Source organism: Zeugodacus cucurbitae, chromosome 3 (assembly GCF_028554725.1).
Source record: "Zeugodacus cucurbitae isolate PBARC_wt_2022May chromosome 3, idZeuCucr1.2, whole genome shotgun sequence".
Taxonomy (NCBI): Eukaryota; Metazoa; Arthropoda; class Insecta; order Diptera; family Tephritidae; genus Zeugodacus; species Zeugodacus cucurbitae.
This window is the reverse complement of record NC_071668.1, coordinates 51,672,922-51,685,830: the sequence shown is the minus strand read 5'-3', so window position 1 is coordinate 51,685,830 and position 12,909 is coordinate 51,672,922. Positions and strand designations below refer to the sequence as shown.

Genomic DNA, 12,909 nt, shown 5'->3' with positions numbered 1-12,909 from the left:
TCATCATCATTGTCTGTCAAAAGTATATTTTTATTTGAGATAAGAATAATTCATTTATTCTCTCCAAATAAAATTTCCTCAATATGGTGTCGGAAAATTATGATTTGGGGATCGTTTTCATACAACGGTACAGGTCCGCGTCATAAGTTATAGAGCATTATAAAGTCAACCGTTTATGTTGCGATACTCCAAAAATATATGATTCAGTACTCTGAAAATAATATCGCACTTGGGTGGATACTTCATTAAGACAACGACCCAAAACACACGGCTAAGGGTACAAAAGTGTAGTTTGGGGTCAACAATTTCAAGATGGTGGAGTGACCACCTCAATCTCCGGATCTAAATTTTATGAAAAAATTGTCGAATACAGTGAAGTACAATGTGAGAAAAATTTGTGTTTCCGTCTGTAGTTTTTTTAGTAAAACTAGGGATGCCCTTATTATTTTTCACATGTTAAAAACGACAAATTATAAAAAAATTAAAAAATACAAGACTTTGCTAAATCTGAGTAAAACTAAAAAAAAAATTCATTTTAATATGTCACCAATAAATTTGCTTACTAAATTGTGTTTGATTCCCTCACATTTCTGGATGCACATTAACTTCATTAACTGCAGGCCACTGTCTTTATTATTTTTTACAAAGTTGTATATATTCAATCCACAAACGTTCCGAAAAATTCCTAACATTAATTAAACTCTATGCCTGTACATTATATTTCTTTATGATAATAACAGAAACCATATTTGGCATTCCGTCCAAAGCTAAGGAGCTCAGAATTTTGAGGATATTTTAACACCAAATTGTCCAATGAAAATAAGAAAACTCGACAAATAAGATGCGAGGCTTAATTTTGAAAAAAAAAAAAAATCTTTGTGGAGTGTCTATTTCTGTAGTACCAGGCCCGCTATAAAGTTTAGATTTTTATATTTGCATTAGGGTGGTTCTTATGTGTATAAATAAATATTTCTAAGAAAGGTGATACCTTTGAGTTTAGTATACAAATTTGTTATTTAACAACTATGCGAACTGCTTTAGTCGTCTTTAATTAGGACTAAATTTTATATGTGATACCTTTAACCATACTATTGGCGAATGATGTTTTGAGACTGACAAAAATATTGAATTTGAGTTTTTACAAAAAAGAAAATTATTTCAACATTTAAAACAAAAACTAAATAACGTTAAGAAATAAATGTGGAGACATGCACCTAGCAATTTATTAGAGTTTGTAGAACGTGTAGGATTTATGTATGTATATGTGTGTGTATGATGAAATGTGTGAATTTGAGTTTAAGAAAATTCTTAGTACAAGTACAAGGAATTTTACACAATTAAGCATTTGGTTATACGCCAAAAAATTAGTATGGTTTTTTTTTTTGTTTTTGATTCACATAAAGTTGTTAGTAACTAAACTAAGATCCGTTATTAATTGATTAGCTTCATTCAAGAAATTCGTTTGCTGTGTTGGACGAATTTTGCGATTTTTTTCGTGCGGATTTTGTGTTGCCGCAGTTACAGTTAAGTTATATAGAAATATATTTTTGTTGTTGTTGGTAGTATAAATAATCATAGTTAATTTAATAAATCATATATAAATATAATAATTAATATGTTAATTAAAATTGTTATTATTTTAGTATTTCAATTTTGTTTTTGTTACGGTTTGTTTTTTTTTAACAAAGTTTCCATATGTGTTGGGTTATTCGAAAGAAAAATACAGAAATACAGCAGATGAAAAAAAGAAAATTGTTTTTTAATCATAGTTGGGTTAATTTGTTTACATTTTATTTCACATGCAAAATATACATAATATTTTTTTTAATAATAAATAACAATAACGGCAACAATATTAACAGAATAATGTTAAGTAAGTACATAAGTTTTGTAGAGTGATAGTAAAGTCTGTTACGAGATTATTGCGAGTGAGCGTTTTACGCAAATAAAAATTGTTAATGTTAATGAAATTTATTTAAGAAAAAAAAACAACAAAAAATAATTGCATATACAAAATTAAAAAAAATACAAAAGTAAAAAATATAATTATAATAAAAAAGTAATTATTAAAAAAAAATGAGAGTAAAATTTTATTAATTAAATAAAACGTACAAAAATAATAAAATTCAGATTAATGAAATAAAAAGTGAAATTTTTTATAACCAACACAAAAAAAAAAATATAAAAAATTTGTAAAAATCTACGGTGTGCAAATGTGTGTCAATTGCGATGACCAAGTGTCAAAGCAAAGCATACATATTTTTTGATAATTTTTAATTTGTTCTCTGAGAATTTTGTTTCATTTTTATGTCAACGAATACCACAATGCAGTATACAGACGCCTTAACCTCTTTATTGTTAATGAAAAAAAAATAATACTAATTCATTTACTCCAATAAACCGCTATTATTCAAATAAATATTAATAAAATTTCAACTAATATACAAAACGGTTGTTCGTATTCATAAATTTCCGTTCAAGTTAACCTTTTCACTCAGTTAGTCTTAGTTACTACATACGTATGTATGCATGTAGTATGTGTCAGTACAAGTTACATATATTTACGTTGTTATGTAGGTATATATATGTATTTAAGTATTTACATAAGTACATAAGTAATTCAATCACGATTTTTGTAGCTAGCAAAGAGGCTGCGATCATCCGCGACAAAGCGTATACTTACACGATTGATCGAGTTGCGTCGTGGACCCATGCCGGATGAGCCGCCACTACCACCACTACCGCCGCCACCAGCCGCGCCATTTCCATTCGTTGAGGATGCACCGAAATTCTCATCATCAATGCAAATATCCGAATCCGAGTCGGAACGCCGCAAACCACCGCCGTCCTAAGGTGTTGGCGCATAGTAATTAGCAACATACACACACACAGACACACATAAAATTCACGTGTGTGGCAGTTGTTTGTATGTATATATGTTGGTGTTCACGTGACGAGTTATGAACCGTGCGCCAAATTTGCATGCAATGAGATGATAAGAAATGCAATGAGGTTGGGTAAAATGCAGTTGGGTTGTGCCAAAATTGGAAAGTAAACCAAAAATTCAAAATAGTAAAACTTTAAATGTGTCCCCTCAATTTTTTTTTTTCAAATATGTTAGTATGTATGTGTATGTCTGTATTCCAAAACGCATTTATTGCTATTTACACTCGTACCTGTGTAAGTTGCTCGGTTGTTGTCAGCAAGCGAGCCACTGGATTGCAGCACACTGGTAAAGTTTCGAGCAACGTTGGTCGTGAGTGCGTCAAAAGCGGTTTCATATATCTGAAAAATAAAGGAAAAAAATATTTCGTCAAAACTTGTTATACTTATTTTGAATTCAAAAAGAGTATATTATAAGATTCTAGAAAGCTAAGACATTTCTGCCCACATTAGCACCTTAAGGCTATAACTTCTTTGACCTTTAGAAAGATACCACTTAATGGCACTGGAACTAGAATTTCGAACACTGAGTGGCATTTTATAATAAACAATATATATAGGTTTTATAATAAAACAAGTAAGGGAGGGCTAAGTTCGGTTGTAACCAAACATTTTAAACTAATGTGGTAATTCCTAGACCGATTTCCACTTACTTGGTATCGAAATTTCCCCATATTCTTGCCAAAAACGCCTTCTCATTTCGTTTAACATTCATGGCTGTCTGTGTACCGGCATCACCAAGACCACCAGCACCCTCCACGTCGACGTCGACATCCTGCAAATATGCGTCAGACTAATTTTTAAATTCTAGTTAACTCTTCGGCAGAAATAATAAAGAAGCAAAACCACGAAGGAAATAAAAATAAGTGCAAAACATACATACATATATGTATATTGAAAAGTGTAACAAAAAAGAGGAGAAGAAGCGTAAAAAGTTCTATGCAACCGCAAAAAGCTAAAGCAAATACGAAGAATAATAATATAGATGCTATAGAAATGTAGAAATATACAAGAACACATATGAAATCTGAATAAAATGTGGGAAAAATTAAGGAATGTAAACAAATTTGAATTACTAAAAAATTTTTTGGAAAAAAAAATTAAATATTTTAGACATTAAATGACTTTGGACTGTTAAAAATTGAAAAGTATAAAACAATGTGATATGTGCCTTATAACGCGTTACAGACACCTATCCTTACCAAGGAACTGCGTCGACGCGACATAGGCAGCTGGCCCAAATTGAGTCCGGTATCGATTGACTGCGTGTGTAATGTACATGAAAACACAAAAATTACAAAATTTTCGAACTAGATTATACTCGACTACTTTTTAAATGTCAACAACTGAGCGAACTTATAGCAATTTTGAATTTAGAAACATTTAGTAAAATTTCTGTTGCATTAGTAGTTGTTAAGCCTATTGGAAAATCGTTAGCCTGTACTGAATGTTAACCTAAGTACACATTACGCCATGCATTATTGTGACATGATCGACATGGTTAATATAATTAATAATTGAATCGAGTACAAAAATATTAAGAAAGATGCATACATATATGCTAATGAGCCACACTTAAAGAGAAGTCTGGAATTTATTTTAAACCTACATAAAAAGATTTCTAGGTTAAGTTAACTTTACCAATTATATTTTAAATTTTTTCAGGAAATGATGAGCATGTTATTAAAAACTATACAATGAAGCTCCCCCGACAAATGCAAGCGTAACGAAAAAAATTGAATTGGATAAATATCGCTGGCGCCATATTAGTTCACGGAAATCTTCAAAAACTACATAGTTGATCAATCTTTTTGATTGGTTGAAAATTGACAATTTGGCATTAAAAAACGACCATCTTTATATCGAAAAACAGACAGTCGTAGGTCGTTGTATAGGAAATACCTTCAATTTTAATAACCTTTTTGAAATTTTTTGTTTCAGCTACTACTTCGGACGCAATCATTTCAGTAGTTGGGGCACTTTTTATGGCACCTCCGAAGACAGCACATAACTCGGTTATTTTTCAATATTATTTGACAAATATTATCATTTGTAAAACTTTGAAACATTCGACATTCGATGTACTTAATAAGTTAGGTGCGTTTCAAAATTCCCAAATTTGAAAAAAATCTGTCTTATTAAATAGTGCAATGTGTTTAAAATATTATCCAAAAATATCAAATCCATCCGAGTAAATTCGTCAATCATGCCATGTCAGTATGAATATTTAATAAAAAAAGTGAGTTTTTTTGGTTAAAAGTCTGACAAAAATTCAAATATCAATATTTTTTTTGTTCCATTGTTCATTAACTAGATTTATCCATTTAATATCGTAATATTTTTGGTTTCTTGTTTTAAGATGAACCAATCATGAGCTATGATGTCCACCTCAAGACCTTTTTTATTTTGGACATGTCATGGGAGATGAGGTGCCAACGGCTGAGTTTTTGTAATTTGTAAATTAAAACTTCACAAAATACTGTTTAAATGTGTATCCCTATCCTAAAAATCCGAATAATACATTAGACAAGATCATACTCAATATTATTTCACCTCATTGAACAATTGTTTACTACTTAATAGTCTTTTTGAGTTTTCTCTTAATTTCTTGTTGTTTCGAAATTTAAATTGAAAATCTTTTACACCAATTCCTTGCAACTTTTCCAACATTTCGCTCAGTCTCATTATATTAGTAATTGTGTAAACAAACGCATGTGAAAAGTGTAAGACAAAGTGAGCTTAAAATTATAACAGTGTTTTCGCAAGTGTGATGAAAGGTGTACAATTAAATGTTGATATTTATAAGTGCTAGAAATAACGACCAAGAGTTTCATCACAGATAAAATTGTGCTGTAAAAAATTAGTAACAAAAGTGAGTAGAAAATTGCTTCAAACAATAATACATAAACGAATAACTAAATCATTAAAAATTTTGAATTGTAAATATAAATATATACACATATATATTTTTTTTACTTATGCAGCTTATGAATGGTTAGAATGATTAGTGCACATACCGCAGCCGCTGTATTTTCCATTGAATTATAAACCTTTATTGGATTTAGTTATTTTCGATTTGGTGTATTTGCATTATTTAATTGCAGTTAATTGGATGTGTGGGATGATGCGGTAGTTAAAGTAGGCGATAGAAAAAAATATGAGAGTTGAAATTGCAATAAAGAAAATTAATCGATCAGGTATTAATAATTCACAAGTGTACATATAAAAATACTCAATACTTTATGGCTAAAGTTAGTAAGCTATGGTGCGTTTAAGCTGTTAATGGTACATTATATGTATGCTTTAATGAGAGTGACATATTTTTTACAGTTCAAAAATGTGTTACTTTCATAATAAACTATGCTTAGTAGTGTTTTTTATAATTTAATTACTTGATTAGTTGATTTTTTTTTTCAAACATATTTCGGAAAACACCTATGGAAAGTTTTCACAAATTCGTTTGCGCGATATAAAACTTTTTTAGATAGTTTTTTTAATTTAATTTTTAATAAACACGTTTAAACGCATGTTCTTTATATAGATTTTTAGCAAATATAGTATACATTGTATTCGATTTCAATTGTAAATTCTTATCGCCTGCCATATTACTATATATTAGCATTATAAATTCAAATAAATAATTATTTAATGGAAATTGTTGAAAATTTACAGGCGCATCAAAGCAAACAGCTGCAATTCATTTACACACACAATCAATTATGCTCGACAAATTAATTAAAACGGAACACAAAACCAATTGCAAAATTACTTTACATGAAAAAATGCAAAAAAGAAGCGTTGTACTCACACTGCGTACGCGATAATTATTTAGCTGTTCAGTCTCTTCATCAACACCGACACTACAGCGGAAGAATTGCAATTAAAGCAATCACATTTCACATTTCAACGCAAAAACTTACGGTATTTTAAGCCAATTTAGCAAGAAATTGGATGCGCCACCCTGTATGACGACCGTGAAAATCACAATTAATGAGGTTGCAGTCAACATTGTTTGACGTGCCTCCGAAACAGTATTGCGTATGGCCAAAGCAAAGGACATGGCACCACGCAAACCTACAAAAACACACATTTTGTTGTAAAAAAAATATAGTTATAAGCAGTACTAACGTTATAGTACCTGCAAAGAACAGCATGTGTTGGAAATTCGATGAAATTTTCGGTTTACGATTCAAATTTAACAGCCAAGATAGTGGATAGATGTTAACGGCGCGTCCAATAGCAGCGGTAACCTGCACAGAAAAAAATATAAATACAGTTATTTGCGAATAACAACAAACATTTAAGTAGCTTACAAAACCAGTTATGATGAAGACAGCATCGAAATGATGTTTCGGAAAGGTGAACATCGAAACGCCAATATATGAAAATATGAAATTCTCCGCCAAGAAATTCAATAATTCGAATATTTCCTTTGTGCGCGTCCGCGAATTCTCCGACAAATTATTATAGGTATAATGGGCTTGACAAATACCACAAAATAGCACAGCCACCACACCAGTCAATTCAGATGCCTCCGCAATCAGGAAAGTGCTGTACGACATCAGCACAAAGAGCGCTGACTCCAGTAAGGGGAACTCACGTACGCGTGTAAACTTGGTCAAGTGCAGTGGCAGTTAAGGATTTTTTTTTGAAAGTATATAAAACAATTTTAGAAATAACCAAAAAAAAAAAAAAATAATAACAATAAACTAAAAAAAATTAAGAATAAACAAAACAAAAATAATAACAAAAAAAAAACTTTAGAAATATACAAAAAAAAAAAAATAATTATAATAAACTAAATAAATTGAAAATAAAAAAAATTATATATATAAATGTACAAAAAAATGGTACATGATAACAAAGTCCAATATAATAACGAAAATCATCATATATAGTATATGAGGGCTGAGGTTAATCGTGAACCGATTTCACTCATTTTCATCACCAAGGAAAACTATATCCAAGACTATATGCTCATTTAATTTTGCGAGGATATCTCATATATTAACCGATATATGAAAAAAACCTATAATTAGGTATATAGGAGCTAGGGAAAGTTTTGGCCCGATTTTACTCATTTCTGGTACAGAGACACATTATTAGAAGAAAAATATGCCTTCTGAATTACATTAAAATATCTGAGAGATTTACCGATATTGTCGATAAAAAATTACCCTTAGGCACTGAGTTCTTAATGCTCGATATTTGGTTATCCGATATATTGTTAGCCGATTTCGTCATCCGTGTCACCAAGGTGTCAAGAAAATATTATATACCGAATTTCATTGAAATCAGTAGTTCCTGAGATATGGCTTTGACCCATAAGTGGGCGACGCCACGCCCAGCTTAAATTAAATTTATTTTAAAAAATCTGAGTGAAGCTTCCTTCTGCCATTTCTTCTGTAAAATTTAGTGTTCCTAATGTTTCGTCAAGATATCTTAATTTATACTCAAGTTATCCATTGCACGGACGAACGGACGGACAGACAACATCCGGATTTTAACTTGTCTCGTCATCATGATCATTTTGATATACATAACCTTGTATATAACTCGTTTAGTTTTATGACTTACAAACAACCGTTATGTGAACAAAACTATTATATTCTTTTTAGCAACTTTGCTGCGAGAGTAAAAAAATTGTGTAACTTTTGTTAAAAAGGATATCAATGCTGTAAAACAGCCCATTGTTGCGCCAATCAATAGTGACAACATAAAGATGCAGAAGAAATCGCTCAACGACCTGAAGAAAGCGTTTGTTTCGAAACCGCCTGTGCTCGAATAATGTTCGCCATAATTTTGTATAGCGCTAAAATATAAGTACACAATTATTGTTTAATTATTTGTATAATAATGAATCTACTTATTTGTATTATAATATTCTAATTACCCGCTAAGCACAATGGCTACTGCATCGTTGAGTACAGATTCACCAAAAACCAGCGCATACAAATTGACATCTACATGCAAATCATGGAATATTGCTAATATTGTCAGTGGATCTGTTGGTGATATCAAGGCTCCAAAATACAGCGTGTCCAGGAATGTGAAACTACTACTCAAATACTCTGGCATTAGTTTCACACAGCCGTACATAATAGCGCCGATTAGGAACGATGATAGGGTCGTGCCCAATATGGCGAACATCAAAATTGCGCCCAAATTGCGAAAGAAGTATTTCTAAAACGTTAAAAGAAATATGCAATAAATTGTAGCAAATTTTTCGAATTTGTTGCAATGAAGTTTCCACTTACTTTTTTGAGACTATAACCGGCATGAAATATGATTGGCGGTAGTATTATGTTGAAAAAGATTTCCGGATCGAATGTGGCTTTCAAATCGATTTCATTCTCATCGACATCATAGACAATGCCCCGAAAAACATATGCATATGTTTTGTTGGGTATGGGCTCTTTATCGGTGGTATTCGGTGTTAATTTGCCAGGGAACTATAATATAAAAAATAAGCAAATTGAACATAACGTTTATCTGTTTGCTGTTATTTTTTTGTTGCCCATACCTTCATCCATAATGTATCGGGTGGCAGGGATTGATTAAACTTTGGATCACCTGCTGGATCAACTTCCAAGTGCACAAGTGGTGTCGAGGTGCCGGCATAGCGTATAACAGCGCCAACAATCAGTCCTGTGAAAAGAGAGATTAACAAAATATATTTTTATATGTATGTATGTATTATGATATTGTTGTTGTTTTTATTATAAAATCATAAAGGTTCCTTATTACGATTTGAGAGATATTTTGGAGAGTTATTGAGTGTAAATATTTAAAATTAGTTCGGTTACGTGTACCAGACGGAGTTATGGAATATTTGTCAATTTTGGCACAGAAACACACTAGTAGAAGAAGCACATCTCCTTTCAATTTTTTCAGAATATCTGAGAGATATATCGATGATTTCAATAAAAAATTGGCCAAAAACTTTGAGTTCCACAGGTTCGATATCTGGGCCTTTTCGTTGCGGCGATTTTTATACGGGTTGTGCTACACTATAAATACAGTATTTCGGCAAAGTTTTGCTTCGTTATCTTCACTGGTGCTTCTTTTAGAGATTGCTAAGGAAACGAATCAGATGGGCCTCGAAAGTAAGTAAGCATGGTTGTGAACCGATTTATCCCACTTTCAAACTATGCTATTAGGATGCCAAGAAAATGATTCGGACCAAATTTCGTTTAAATTAGTAGAGTAGTTGCAGATATATGGCGGCAGGGCAGGCCACTTTCCCAAAAAAAAAAATAAATCCAAATACCAAATAACAGACAGTTTAGACTGTCATTTAGGAAGAAAACTGAAATCTAGTACTAATTTTAATAGTTTTTGATCGATGCGTATTTTATTCAATGCTAAGCCTTCTTTCTTCTAATTTGAAGTAATATTCTATAAAATTGCCAAATATATAGTACAGCAAAATATAATATTAAACTTATTATATATTGTGGATGAAATAGATATACATATGTATGTATGTACATATACTATAATTTAAAAAATTCAAAAATTAATTTTAATTAAATCCATGTATGTCAGCGGTGAGTGCAATTATAGTATTTTAGACAAAAAACAGTCAGTCTTCAAAATAAAAAATTCAAGAATGCGTTTCTCGGAATTCAGTTAGCATATCATTTTATTTCATGCGACCACATAATGATTTGTCTTATCATTTTAATGAAGCTCGAATCAAAGCGATTCTTTATTTTATAAAATAAATCTGCAACCACACAAATGTCTGTAGCGTAAATGCTAAATAAATAACTGTGTCTGATAGCACTTCTATGTCATGTACGCGTTTATTACAAAGCACAAATTAGTTTATTTGCGCACACAATTTAAATTTGTATATCTACAAATACTATGTATACATACAAATGCTTAAAACTTAGTTACTAAGTCAGTGATAACAAGTAAAGTTTCATATAAGCCACAAAATATATTCCAGTTGAAGAAGAAAATGTTACATTAGTCATAATGAGCAAAATAACTCGTTGAAGTAAATATGTACATATATACATACATACATATATACAATTGTATAGCAGTGAATTACTCGCTACGGAGTCATTAAATAAATTATAAATGTTATGCAGGCGACTTGTTTTATGCATTTAGCAAAATAACTAAAATTAGCATTTCTTTCCGATTCGTAATGCAGTTTTCATATAACACCAGACATGATTGAGGGTTTTAGTTTCTTTTTTTCTTGTTTGCATCTGTATAAATAATCAAATAATAATTAGGATTTATACAGCTGAACGTATATTTCGAGGAAACATATTAATTGCATGCAAATTTTTTTAAACCGTTTTATTTACTCAAATACAAACAAGATTTTTAAACATTTATATATATACATCGGTATGCATATCGTTGATGCATCGCAAATATTCATATTTAACACGAAAATGTAATATAATTGTTTATAGAGAAAAAATTTATTTAATAACGAAAACATGTTTTGATGCTATCTGAAGTTGAACGCTCATTTATTATTAATTTCAAAAGTAGATGCATGATTTATTAATACACAAACTTGTAGAAATTTGCCATTTACAAAATATATGTATGTATATACCTATCTACAGCACAAAATACAAGTATACATGCGGCTATCTAACACATTTCATATTATGAGACCGATTTTCAGTTAAAGCGTCTGCTTCGAACTCACAAAAAATTGTTTAGTTATTCATTACGTTTAACCAGTACCGAACAAATTTGGAACTAGTTCATTTATCTGCAGGTTACATGTACAAGAAATCATATATGTATGTATATGAGTATAACGCGCTAATTGAAGGTGGCTTAAATTATGTTATCAATGTCACGACGAGTATAGATGATTAGATTAACACTTTCTTTTGTGTTCTTTTATCAACATACGCACACTTATACACACAGGCATATTTGTTGTACGAATGTGTCATAACACTTTTATAGCTTGAAAATGAATCGTATTTTATTGACTATTGACTATTGCTACTAGTACCACTCTTGAATAGAAGGGGGTGTAATGCGTGCAATGAGTTCTATAAACAAAAACCCATGTCACAATTGATGAATCGATTTATTGTATTGCAGTTAAAAGCTTCGTTCATTTAATTACAATTAGAGGTGTGAGTTGGTTGGAAAGAGGTAATATTATAACATGTTGGCATATGGTACCATATAAACTTACCATAAATGACGGCAAGACCAGTTTCGTGTAACCAGGAAACACGGTGATGCTTGAACAGCCAAATAGTCAGTACAGTTAGTGTCAGCAAAAAGGTATATACTAACAAATTAAGACTATCAATTCTATGTGTTAGAGTGGCCTTTGCGTCCAGCGCAATGTCCGTTGCCGTTGCATTGGCGGTATGCGTTAATGCTGCTAATAGTAGAAACGTGCAAATTACAGTTGATAAGCGGCCATTAATAAACCATAAGAAACCGCCTCTCCCACCGCTATCAACATCAGCACTGCTGTCTTTGCTGCAACTATTTCCCAATGAGAAACTATGCCTTACAAAATTATTTCGATGTGTATTTTTTCTATGTAGCGGTGCTGTTGCGCCCTTAGCACACTTATTGTGGCATACTTTTTCCATTTTTATTGCCACAGGATTATATACTCTTTGACTATACGCCATAGTCAGCAATCGATTTTTTTCACTGCTTCTAGAGGTTTTGGATATGAGTCGACGAATTTCTGAATTTCGCCACCCACACCTAGCCCCCTTTGCACAATTTATGTAATTATATTTTACAAGCGTTTCTACTACACAATTGTTTGAAATTTTTAAGTATTCACAACAAATATCACAATTTTGTTTTCGCTTTTACGCGATTACTCAGTCGAATGTTCTACGCAAATCCAATTGAGAAATGAAATCCTTCGTTCTGGACATTCGTATGTGTCTTTTCTATTATGCTTTTGGCATTATTCTGAGCTTTGACAATGTCAGATTA

At 31.3% G+C, this 12,909-nt stretch overlaps 1 protein-coding gene and 1 long non-coding RNA gene across 13 annotated transcripts in view; one reads left to right on the top strand and one right to left on the bottom strand.

Moving 5' to 3' along the window:
- Slc9a7_3 (sodium/hydrogen exchanger 6) overlaps window positions 1–12,909 on the bottom strand; it is a 19,198-nt gene extending 6,289 nt beyond the window's left edge. Inside the window, exons 1-14 of one of the 12 annotated variants that reach the window (XM_054226516.1) lie at window positions 12,137–12,909; window positions 9,467–9,591; window positions 9,201–9,395; window positions 8,837–9,126; window positions 8,609–8,755; window positions 7,257–7,560; window positions 7,082–7,193; window positions 6,864–7,017; window positions 6,752–6,803; window positions 5,961–5,993; window positions 4,146–4,205; window positions 3,597–3,736; window positions 3,177–3,285; window positions 2,684–2,848 (exon numbers count right to left, since the gene is read on the bottom strand). In XM_054226516.1, the coding sequence (XP_054082491.1) occupies window positions 2,684–2,848; window positions 3,177–3,285; window positions 3,597–3,736; window positions 4,146–4,205; window positions 5,961–5,993; window positions 6,752–6,803; window positions 6,864–7,017; window positions 7,082–7,193; window positions 7,257–7,560; window positions 8,609–8,755; window positions 8,837–9,126; window positions 9,201–9,395; window positions 9,467–9,591; window positions 12,137–12,590 (2,340 nt within the window). In that variant the 5' untranslated portion in view covers window positions 12,591–12,909. Of the gene's footprint in view, window positions 1–2,560; window positions 2,849–3,176; window positions 3,286–3,596; window positions 3,737–4,145; window positions 4,206–5,960; window positions 5,994–6,751; window positions 6,804–6,863; window positions 7,018–7,081; window positions 7,194–7,256; window positions 7,561–8,608; window positions 8,756–8,836; window positions 9,127–9,200; window positions 9,396–9,466; window positions 9,592–12,136 lie in introns of those variants that run through there. The other 11 variants (XM_054226517.1, XM_054226519.1, XM_054226518.1 and 8 more) reach the window with 11 other exon arrangements.
- On the top strand, window positions 5,434–7,193 carry LOC128920098 (uncharacterized). The gene is made up of 3 exons (XR_008470229.1): window positions 5,434–5,815; window positions 5,928–6,140; window positions 6,616–7,193. It is a non-coding gene; the product is annotated as an uncharacterized LOC128920098 (long non-coding RNA).